The 12,197-nt window shown below is 51.2% G+C and overlaps 1 protein-coding gene across 1 annotated transcript; it reads left to right on the top strand.

Moving 5' to 3' along the window:
• Positions 1-7,360: 7,360 nt before the first annotated feature.
• On the top strand, positions 7,361-8,612 carry LOC139786392 (uncharacterized). Its single transcript, XM_071725551.1, has 2 exons — positions 7,361-7,999; positions 8,118-8,612. The coding sequence occupies exons 1-2, from the start codon at positions 7,361-7,363 to the stop codon at positions 8,610-8,612; spliced, it is 1,134 nt and encodes a 377-aa protein (XP_071581652.1).
• Positions 8,613-12,197: the final 3,585 nt, after the last annotated feature.

Genomic DNA, 12,197 nt, shown 5'->3' with positions numbered 1-12,197 from the left:
GTGTTGCAACCTTTCCGTGAACGACTGTACACCTACAGGGTACTCGGACGCGACGACACCAAAAGAATAAAGGGTGTTAAAAGAAACGTAGTCGCGAAGAAGATCACGTTCGAGGATTACGTGGCGTGCTTGCGGGACGCGCGCGAGCTGAGGACGCGCCAGTCGTGCATACGCTCGACGTTGCACGAGGTTCACACCGTGTCGGAGCAAAAACTAGCTCTCAGTCCGCACGACGATAAGCGATACGTGACGTTGGACAGCGAGGAAACGCTTCCGTGGGGACATTACGGAATACAGTTGTAAAAAAAAAACAATATCATGCGCTTTCTAAAACTGTTTTATCTTAGAAAAATCAATAGCACGTAAGAAACAAACCAATGAATGTGTAAATTATTTTATTAACAATAAAATACACCTTGCGCGTATTTACGAATGTCTAATTATTTCAGTTACACTACAGATGCCTTATCTATCCAGGAATTGTGCGAACTGTCCATCCCCAGCCACTTCACGTACGCTCGATTGCCGCGCTTACGCAGGACTTTTTCCACGAGATAGACGTCGGGATTGGAGACGCGCAGCAACTCGTGTTCGTAGAATCCTCCGGCTATCGCTTCTCCGCGAACGTCTTTCAGCAGATACGTAACGGGATTGGTCCTTTGTACTTTGGCTACGCGAAATATCTCGGTGGTCCAATTGGGAGTGTAGCCCTTTTCGAAGATCGTTTTGAATTTGTTCACGCGCACCGGATCGTCGACTCGAAATCTCGCCGGCGCGGCGATCTTCGCGCGACTGTACACCGTGCGCAACAGTTTTTCGGCGACGGTGGGCGTCACGTCCGCCGGACGCATTCCGATCGTTCTGTGTCTGCGACGATTGTAATTCGACAAGAGGCGCGGCAGCGAGTCTATCCATCTGTACGATCCCTGGAGCGTGAAGAGCTTCCACATGTCGTTTTTCAACATGCGATTGAATCTCTCCACCGCCGACGCTTTCATCACCGAATACGTGGAGTAGTGATTCACCCTGCGCGCGTCGAAGATTTTGCGCGCGTCGGCGTTGTAGAATTCCTTTCCTTTGTCCGTTTGCAGATTCCTAGGGTGTCGCGCGTCCTCGCGAAAGATCTTTCCGAGAGCCGTCGCGACCTCCTTTCCGCTCTTATTCTTGAGCGGGATCGCCCAGGCGTACTTACTCAGCACATCGATGACCGTCAGAATGTAATTGTGACCCGCGTTTTCGCGCGAATAGGGACGCATCTCGACCACGTCGGCCTGCCACAGGTCGTCGTAACCGCGCACCACGACGCGGCGGCGAGAAAAGTTTTTTCGCGCCGGCGCGTGCAATTCCTCCACGAGTCTCCGTTTTTCCACGCTCATTGCTCAAGAAGGTTCAATATACTCAGAATTCTGGCGATCTGGATTTCGTGCTTATCCACGGTATTCTTCACAGTTACGAACTGGCTTCTAAATTCTCTTATCAGATCTTTGAAGTTCTTTCTGAGCTCCGCGATCGCTCCCTAGACGTAGCCCATGTTCGTCGCGTCGGTGCCGACCTCCGGCGCGGCAACGCGTCGTATCTTGCGCTCCGACGCGTCGTACGAATCTTCGCGCAAGAGAAGCGCGTCGTTTCGAAACGTCGCGATTTCGTCTCTCAAACCCTGGTTCGCGTTTGTCACGATGACGCCCGTGAACTCTCGATCGACGGTGTTCTTCTTCTCGATCTCTTCGATCACGGCGCTCTTGAACCGTTCGATCGCGTCCTCCACGTAACTCCTGTTCGTCGCGTCGGTGCCGAACTCCGGCGCGGCCACGCGTCGTATCTTGCGCTTTGACGCGTCGTAGGAATCCTCGTTAAAACGGAGCGCGTCGTTCTTCAGCGTCGCGATTCCGCCTCTCAATTCTTCCGTCGCGTCGTTCTTCTTGATCTCTTCGATCACGACGCTCTTGAGCCGCCCGATTGCGCCCTCTACGTAGCTCTTGTTCGTCGCGTCGGTGTCGACCTCCGGCGCGGCTACCCCTCGTATCTTGCGCTCCCTCGCGTGGTAAGAGCCCTGACTCAAGCGGAGCGCGTCGTTCCTCAGCGTCGCGTCGTTCTTCTTGATCTCTTCGATCACGACGCTCTTGAGCCGCCCGATCGCGCCCTCTACGTAGCTCTTTTTCGTCGCGTCGGTGTCGACCTCCGGCGCGGCTACCCGCCGTATCTTGCGATCCCGCGCGTCGTAAGAGTTTCGATTCGAGAGAAGCGCGTCGTTCCTCACCGCCGCTATTTCGCCTGTCAATTCTTCGGTCGCGCTTCTCTTCGATCGTCCGATCGCGTCCTCGACGTAGCTCTTGTTCGTCGCGTCGGTGTCGATCTCCGGCGCGGCTACCCGCCGTATCTTGCGCTCCCTCGCGTCGTAAGAACCCTTGCTCATAAAGAGCGCGTTGTTGCGCGTGTAGTTACGCAGGGATTCGATCGAGGAGCGTAATCGCACCGTGGACGCACCGTCGATTCCGTCACCGTTGCTCCGATTTGTCAGAGACATGCCGAATTTGTTCACGGACATCTTGCGCGCGCGCGGAGGAGGCGCTGGATAGCGCGCGATACGTACTGCCGTTGCGATCGACGCGACCGATCAATTTACGACGAAACCGGCCTCGCGAAGTTCCTCGATTATCGACAGAATTTCGTTGTCGTGAGCGTTGTTGCCGGCCCGACGAGAAGCGTCTAGCAGTCGAAGTCGATCGACCAGCTCGTTGGGATCGTCCCAGTGAACGTAATCGATCGCGTTGTCGGTCAGTCGCATGGCCGACGGTAGTCCGGCGCCCTTCGTAGTCCCAACTGTGTGAGACGGGTGTACGAGCGGCGCTATTATTTTTGTGTACTTGTGTCCCCTGTTACCCTTGACAGGCATGCCGGCGCTGCGACCGCGTTTGTGAGCGCTGGTGGCGAAAAGTATACTTCTGTACGTTCGTTTGTCCTTCTCCGTGTAGACGCGAGCGTTGGGAATTCGCATGAAGATCAACTCGTACAGACCGCGCGTGCCCTTGTACCGTACACCGTCGATGATCATGGAGTCATCCGGGGCCACGTCAAATTGCTTGTTACCCAGCATCGTGCCGTGCTCGCCGAGATACACTCCGTAGACGTGGTCGATCTCCTTTTTACTGTCGCCGCTCAGAAGAGCGCCCACGTACTCCCGCCCTAACGGTCCTAGTTGGCTATTCAGAGCGTCGCGACCTTCCGCCGTGCTCAAAGACTCCCTGACGGACGTCTCTAGCGCGGGGGGTAGAGTCGTAGTCTCCGAGACGATCTCGTGTTCTCTGGGTAAAAACCGGACCGAATCGGCGTGGATCGGCGTGGAGCTCGCGATAGTCGTCGTCGCGGGAGCCGAACTCAACCGTGCTGGACGCGACTCTTCTTTTTTTCCCGCGGTCGTCGTTGTCTTTATTGGCGTGAATACGTCGTCGTCCTCCCCGTAATCGCGCTCCGGGTTGGCGCCTGCATCGTCGTCGTCATCACCGTAGTCACTATCCTTCTTCGCTCTCTTCGTCGTTTTCATCTTTTTCGCGAGCGTAAAGCTGCCGTCGTCGTCGTCGTCGTCAATCTTGCCCGGTCCTTTACCCCTGCGGTCCACGTCATCGGCGAGCCGTTTCAGAGGTTTGACGATGGGCTCGTACCTCTTTTCCAGAGCGATCTCGCTCTCCATTTTTCCGACCCTGAGAGCGGCGTACTTCCTGCGAATCGAGGCGCGCGTTTTGGCTATCTCTCGCGCGGTCCTCTCTTCCGCGATTGCGCTCATACTCGCGTCGTTCGGCGAAGCGCGCTGATCGGCTCTACAGCACGGCGAAGTCGTGGAACCCCCGTCTGTACCGTCCGCCTCGCAACGCGCTGTCCTTGTCTATCACGGCAAAACCGTAGGTGCGTCGCCAACACTCGCGACAGAAGGCGCGAAACTCGTCGTACGACATGTCGATGTTCACGTGATCGTCGTACACGTGCCGCAGATTGATGTCGTCCTGCCTGAACAGGATCAACAGATTTGCGTTATCGCGCACGAGATGTTTCGGTATTTTGGCGTACGTCTGACAGAGATAGAAGCAATCGAGATTCGAATGTCGACCCATAGAAAAGTACTCCCTCATTCTGTCCTGCTTGTCGCAGGCCACGTCGTCGAAGACGAAGACCGAGTCGGGAAGCGCCTCGTCGGGCGGAACGACGTCGCGATTGTCGGAGAACGCGCGATAGCTGATCTCCTCCATAGGCTCGAACAATCGTTCGAGATATCGATACTTCGGTTGTTGCAGAGATTTCGAGTACACGTATACGTTCTCGAAACGAAGACCGTGCGCTTGTTCCAGCAGACTCACCAGAACGTTCGTCTTATCGCAGTTAGAGGGACCGCAGATGATGCAACGTACGACGTTCGGCAAGAGAGGACCGTGTCTGCGCGATTCTCCGTTTCCTCCCTCGGTCGCGCCCGACCTTGCCTGCGTTTTGCGATCCACATTCGAGACTCCTATCGTCACCGACTGTCGCACGAATCGCATTGCGCCCTCTCTCTTTCGCTCTCTCTCTCGGTCTTTTCCGCAAGCGCGCGCTCGTTCGCGCGATGAACGCGCCCGAGCGCCGGGGCGGGGAGGGCAGCACGGACGTCGTTTCGTTTCGTCGCGCGTGCGCAAACGCTTCGCGCGCAAGTATAAATAGCGCGAGCGCGTCGTCGTATCCGTAGAAATTCTATCTCAAAAGCAACGAATCGTTCGCGCGCGCGTCGGTGATCGAGATGTTTCCCATCCTACTGACGGACAGGCGCGATATTCTCGATCTAACGGCCGAGGAGCTGGAATTCGTTCCGAAGATCGTTCTGTTGCGTAAATTTGAGAAATACGTGCAACTGCTGTGGGACCGTTTGCCCGAACATATAAAAGCGGATCCCGAGGTGCAGAGATATCGCTCGTGTATGGAACATTACAATCGTCCGTGGCAGCGAACGCACATAGACGGTCCACCGCCGCTCGTCAAGGACTGCTACGAGTGCAACCGCGCGCTCGCTCTGAACGGTGAGTCGTCGAAACGTTTCCGTTCGAATTGAGAAGAAGAAAAAACCCTCCCGCAACCGCGACCGAATGCGTGGCGCCGGTCTACTCGATCGCGCGATAAACGCTCTTCCCTTCGAGCTGCATATACCCGGCTATCAGTTTTGTGGACCCGGTACGCGTCTAGCGAAGAGACTAGCGCGCGGCGACAAAGGCATCAATCCGTTGGACGCGGCGTGTCGCGAGCACGACATAGCGTATTCGCGAAGCGGCGAGCTCGCCGAACGACACGTCGCCGATCGACTGCTCGCCGAGAGGGCGCGCGAGCGCGTCACCGCGAAGGACTCGCCGGTCAGTGAGAAACTCGCCGCGGCGGCCGTATGGGCGGCTATGAAAGCGAAGACGAAACTGGGCATGGGTATGGAAAGGAAAAAAGGAAGAAAGAGGAAAGGAACGGGGAGAAACGCAAAGACGAGGAGGAAGAGGCGGAGGATACTTCCGACGGCGAAACGCGGCGGATTCTTGCCTTTTCTACCGATGTTGGGTGCGCTCGGTTCCTTGATCGGTGGCGCGGCCGGTGTGGCCAAGGCGGTGAGCGCCGGCAAAGCGGCGCGACGGGAACTCGAGGAACTGCAGCGACACAATCGCGCGATGGAGGGTCGCGGGCTGTACCTCACGCCGTATAAGAAGCGCGGAGGTGGCGCGAGGAGAATCGCCGAAAAAAAAAATTTCGCGGAAGAAGGCGACGTTAGCGGCGACGTCGGATCTGCCGCCGTACGGCGTCACGACGAACGAGCAGCTCGATCGATCGGCGCGTCGCCTACGCATACCGTTCTTCCGTGGGGTGTTCATGCGCGACGCTCTGCCGACGAGGGTGCGACACGCAGAGTGCGGCATCGTGAATCTCGACGACGCGGCGGGTCCGGGCACGCATTGGGTCGCTTACGCGAAGAAAGGGAACGCGGCGATCTACTTCGACGCGTTCGGAAATCTCCGCCCGCCGAGGGATCTCGCGCGATATCTCGGCGGTGGCGGCGAGAGCGCGATCATGACGTACAATCGTCGCGCGTTCCAGACGTTCGAGCAGAGAATCTGCGGACAGCTGTGCCTGCGATTTCTTCGCGAGATCGATTGGGGGAGCGGTGGCGAACGATCGACGTTCTCCCGCGATGTCGCTGACGCTCACGTTAACCGGAACCAGCAGCGTTCTCACGGCGAGTCACTTTCCCGCTTTGGATCTGAGCGACGGCGAGTACGAGCTGGGTTTGGCGACTTTTGAGACGTACAATTCGATACCGAACGTTACGCCGGCGAACAATCGATTCTACTTCGGCGAGGACGACCGAAAGATCGTCGTTCCGGAAGGGTCGTACGAGCTGCGAGCCGTGAGCAGATATTTGCGCGCCGCTCTTCTTCATCGCGAACGTCGAGCCCGCGAGAGAGAGAAAGAGAAGAGAGAAAAACTGCAGGCCGATGGCACTGGACGGGTAAAAGAAAATAAACGAACGGAGAAGAACGACGACGACGATAACGACGACGCTTATCGCATATACGAGGACGAAGACGACGACGACGACGACGGTTATGGCATATACGGGGACAACGACGGCAAGAACGACGACGATGACGGTGGCGATAGAACGATACTCGCTCTTCGCGCCAACGAGAATACCATGAGGAGCGAGATAAAGTGCGCCTACAGAGTAAATTTTACAAAACCGAACAACATCGGTTCTCTTTTGAGTTTCTCGCGCGATCGTATCCTAAAACCGAACAAATGGTACGTTTCCGACGGACCCGTTGACGTCATGAGCGTGAACATAATTCGCATCGAATGCAGCATCACCACGGGAGCGTACAGCAACGGACGCTCGGTGCACGCGAGACACGAATTCGCGCCGAAAGTTCCACCAGGATATAAACTGTCGGAGACTCCGACGCAGATCATTTACCTCCCGATCGTCGCGCGAAACGTCACCGATATCACGGTGCGAATCGTGGATCAGAACGATCGATTGATCGACTTTCGCGGCAAGGAGATAACGATTAGACTGCACGTACGTCGTCGCCGCAGTTAGTGTGTGTGTGTGTGTGTGTGTGCGCGTATCTCCGCGACCTGAAGAGAGAGAGCGAGAGGGATGCTCGTTCTGAACGGATCGAGCGCGGATTGTACGAACGAGCAGCCCGTTCTACGACGTAATCGAAAGCGTAAGGAAGAGAAGAGGTGGTGGTGGTGGTGGTCGAGGAGGAAAGAGAGCCGTTCTCAGCAACGCCAACGTCAGGTTTCTACGATCGCTGGGTCTCGCCGTGAGAAACGCGTCGTTTCTACTTCGAAAGGAAAGACCATGGCCGACATCCTGAGTATCGGCGGTGAGCCGATCTTCGACGAGCGCATCGTCGGAATCGAGACTCACACGTATAACCCGTACGTGAACACAACGTTCGGGCACAACGACGAGATACGAATACCCATACAGCAACAGGATCTGTATACGCTGCCGTGCGACAGTTTTCTGTACGTCGAGGGACGACTCTATGACGACGGCGCGGGCGCGACGACGTCGGAAGCGACGGATGCTCAAAGGCAATACGCGAAATTGGTCAACAACTGCGTGGCGTTTATGTTCGACGAGATTCGATACGAACTCGACGGCGTGGAGATCGACCGGTGTAGAAACGTCGGCATAACCAGCACGATAAAGAACTACGCGTCGCTGACCGCCGAACGAGCCAGGAGACTGCAGAACGCCGGATGGAGTTATCCGACGAACGAATCGAATCTGAACGACGCGTCCCGTCAATTCAACTTTTGCGTACCTTTGAATATTCTTTTGGGTTTCTGCGAAGACTACAGACGCGTGGTGATAAACGCGCGACACGAACTTATCCTGATACGCGCTCGGAACGACGTCAACTGCGTCGTAGATCCGAAAAAAACCGTGCCGAGAGATCCCGCCAAGAATCCTAAAATTACGCTACTGAAGGTGCAATGGCGTATTTAACGACGTGACTAAATTGTCGCTTTTGCGAACGTTGGAGAGCGGACAATTTCTGAGCGTGGGCTTTCGCTCTTGGGACCTGTACGAATTTCCTCTGCTGCAGAGCACGACCAAGCATTCGTGGGCCGTGAAAGCCGGGCCGCAGTTGGAGAAGCCGCGATACGTCATATTCGCGCTGCAGACCGGACGGCGAAACGAATTCACGGAGGACTCCTCAAGGTTCGATCATTGCGCGCTCGCCAACGTGAAATTGTATCTCAACTCGGAATTCTATCCTTACGACAACGTGAACGCGGATTTTGAAAGCGACAAGTTCGCCGTGCTGTACGAGATGTACGCGAAATTTCGAGGAGCGTACTACGGGGACAGTCGCGACGACGCGCTCTTTTCCCCGCGCGAATTCGCGCGAGTAGCGCCGCTCGTGGTGATCGATTGTTCCCGCCAGAACGAAGCGGTGAAGAGCGCCACCGTGGACGTGCGCATCGAATTCGAATGCAAGGAAAACGTTCCGCCGAAGACCACCGCCTTTTGTCTCATCGTTCACGATCGCGTCATCGAGTACGGTCCGCTGACCAATGTGGTGCGCAAAATCATCTAGCGGAAATGGCGATTGTAGGATACCACACCCCGGAAACGGGAGATATATATATAAAGACGGGGATCCTTCGATCGTTCCTCAGATCCCGTTAGGAACGAGCAGTTTGAGCGTGAATTGTTCGACGCGCACTGACTCGATGGCCGCAGCGGCAACGACGATCTTCGTCGACCTGCAGGGATTCGTGGTGAGCGACAGATTCGTCGCGAAGGAGGTGGCCGTGCTCCGAAGCGAGACGCGCAAACTCGCGCATCACGTGTTTCGCGCGCCGATGAAGTGGGACCTGCTCACGAACGCCGAAAAAGCAAGAGCCAACTGGCTGATGACGAACCATCACGGCCTCCGTTGGAAAGACGGGGACGTGGACTATCGCCTAGCCAGGTCAATTATTCGACGCGCGGTGTGCGACGACCTGGGCGAGGGAGAAGAGACGCCCGGCGCGCGAATATACGTGAAAGGCCTCGAGAAGAAGAGGTGGCTGGAGGAGATTCTCGGCGACGTCGACGCGACGATCGAGACCATCGACGCCGAGTACGACGACATCGATCGGCTGGAGTTTCTTCGCGCCGATCGCACGTTTCGCTGCGGACGCCATCAACGGTGCTGCGCGATGGAGAACGTGATGAAGTTGCGCGACTGGTGGAACGAGCGACGCGAGTGTCTCTCGAGCATCGACTCCACGGATCAAATATAAATGTGTATTTATCCATCTATATATGTATATATTTTAATCAATAACAAAAAGATCTATCTATCTATATTTTAATCAATAATTTTAATCAATAAAAAAACTGATGCAAAATCAACGAACGAAGTTATTCATTATTCGCATACCTACACCGTACGTATAGTCGTACTCGATAACGCCGAGCGCGATAGCGTCGAGCGCGCAAGCGATAGCGACGAGCAAGCGAACGAGAGCGTCGAACTCGAAGAAGAACGGCAACGATAACGCCGAGCGCGCGAAACTGTCAATGAGCGGAGTCGGGAGCGTCGAGCGGAAGCGCGACATCGGCGGCGGGAGCGTCTAATCTCGTTGCTGTTCACGCGTATTTATCTTTATATAATAGTTATTTAATATTATATTTATCCAATATTATATTTATTCTTGTATATTATATACTACTTATTTACTACTTTATACTTACTGCTTCCTCATAGAGGAAGTTTTGTTTTCGTAGATTCGTATATAAATCTTTGATTGCGTATAAAGTTTGCTCTAGTCAACCAAATTAAAAAAGAATTATATATATAAAAAAGGAGTAGAAGAAACCAAAGAAAAGATATTTGACATATGGTGTTGTAACATAATCTTTTTCTATCTATAATATAAATAAAATTAAAATCTTTATTGTTTAATATACTTATATACATAACATTATAATTTTATCCATATGATATTTTATATTATATTATATTATATTATGTTATATTATATTATAGTATATTATGTTATATTATATTATATACTACTTATTTACTATATTTATTTTTTTACATATTATTTCTTGTTAGAAACGGAGGGCCAGCCCTCGACGACGTCGTCCTCGAAGTCGACGTCAATCAAGTTGATATCAATATTGCCGCGACCGCTCTCATCCTCCTCGTCGTCGTCGTCGTCGTCGTCGTTGTTGTCTTCGTCGTCGTTGTCATCGTTGCCGTCGCAGCATGTATCGGGACGCTTCGCCGATGAATCGAGTCGCGCGGCGTCCCGAAACATGCTGCGAATCCTCGCAGCGTACAAACGCATGTGGTTCCTGGATTTTTTTAACACCGCTCCGATGAGTCCTCTTCGCAAAAAATACATATTATTAATAAATATATATAAATGAATATATATAAGTGAATTTATAAATAAATATATAACTGAATATATAAGTGAATTTATAAATAAATAAATAAATATATAAATGAATATATAACAATATAATTTTACAGCTAAACAAATAACAATGGCCAAATTTCGAGCAAAAATAGGTGTTAACATTTATATATTCAAAATACAATAGTACAATCGAATTAGTTTACGTTTCGACCATACTTGGTCTTCTTCAGAACCGCATATACATAATTAAGGTCGAATTTACAAATAAAGGAATAGGGTACGATCCGGCGCTACGAATTTACAATCAAATCTACCCATGTCAGCAGAGAAATAGATCATATTGAATATATATTATTGGATGTTAGTCAAATTTAAAGCTGAGTTGATCGTTTGTTTGTTACGTTGCAATACTTATGTGTGTCCAAGTTGATGGTACAAGCGAGGCCATTGTCTCCAAACCCTCTTAGTGGCAACTGAATCAAATTTTGAAATTCAGTAGGAGCACGTGAATTTAATAATTAAGTTTGACTCGTAAAAATAAACTCACATAAGGGGTCAGTGCAACCAAACGCGAGAGTAATCTTTCCATCGTCAGATAGGAGCGTGTGTTCGTAACTAAAGATTGCGAACGACTGAGAAAATATCCGCGTCGCAAGGGCGGAGCAACCAAATCATTGTTATTAAAACACTTATGACAACAGCCTCAACACATCAAAATAAGCCTCGTTTAATAATTCTGTGTCCTTGTTTGAATTTATGCCGTTAGGTTGCTCCTTGATGTGTATCATTTCTGCAGTCAGTCTCTTTTTATAGTTATGCTCCACTTCTAAGATACGAACATTGTCCCAGTCGAAAGAATGATCAGATCCGATAATATGCTCAGAGACTACCGAATGCTTGGACGCATCTAATTTGATATTAGCTTTATGTTCTTTTATTCTAGTGCGTAGCTGCCTCTTAGTCTGACCGACGTAAGAGGCATCACAATCCTTGCAACAGATTTTATAAATTACATTATTCTTATTGAAATGAACGTTCTTATCTTTCTGGACCTTTATAATGCTATTAAGTTTGTTGAGAATACGGTATCCCACGGAATTTTCTGATTTGATAACCGTTGAGGTGATAATTTCAGAAGTAGATTTTAAATATGGCAAAACGATAAAACTTTTAATTTGTTGTGAACGTTCAGAGTCATTCTTCTTTATAGACTGAAGTTTCCTCAGTCTCCTATTGATATGCGAGAATAAAAAATCGATGGGATACCCATTTCCAAGTAATACATTTACAACAAATATTAAGTTTTTGTTATAAAAACTAGGATGAGACAATATCATCGCTCTGTCAACCAAACTAAAAATAGTTCCTATTTTGTGTTGAATAGGATGATTCGAATGGAAGGACAATAGCCTCCCAGAAAAAGTTTCTTTATGAAACCAATCTGTTATAATTGTGTCATTTTTAACAATTAACATCAAGTCCAGAAAGCTAAGTTGGCCGTTAACTTCATACTCAATTGTGAATTTAAGTCTGTCATGATAATTATTAAAGTGATCTAAAACCTCCTGAATGCAATGCCGAGGAATCATCATAACAATATCATCCACATAGCGCCTATAAAACGACGGCCGGATACTCAATGCGCCCAGAACCCTTTCCTCCAAATCCTCCATGACAATGTCAGCCACTGTAGGAGACAAAGGGGAGCCCATTGGGGAACCAAACGTCTGCTTGTAAATGACATTGTTAAATGTGAAAAAGGT

The sequence above is a fragment of the Temnothorax nylanderi genome, unplaced genomic scaffold, assembly GCF_030848795.1.
Source record: "Temnothorax nylanderi isolate EJ_2023f unplaced genomic scaffold, tnyl_v1.0 TNYL_tig1025_pilon, whole genome shotgun sequence".
NCBI classification, from domain to species: Eukaryota; Metazoa; Arthropoda; class Insecta; order Hymenoptera; family Formicidae; genus Temnothorax; species Temnothorax nylanderi.
Note: the sequence above shows the minus strand (reverse complement) of the source record. Positions and strands in the feature narration are given on the sequence as shown.

What these genes read in the sequence shown, in the direction of transcription:
- LOC139786392 (XM_071725551.1), top strand. Translation starts at nt 7,361, where the DNA reads ATGGCCGACATCCTGAGTATCGGCGGTGAGCCGATCTTCGACGAGCGC. An exon ending in CTAAAATTACGCTACTGAAG is followed by an intron (nt 8,000 to 8,117) that starts GTGCAATGGCGT and finishes CCTCTGCTGCAG; the next exon opens with AGCACGACCAAGCATTCGTG.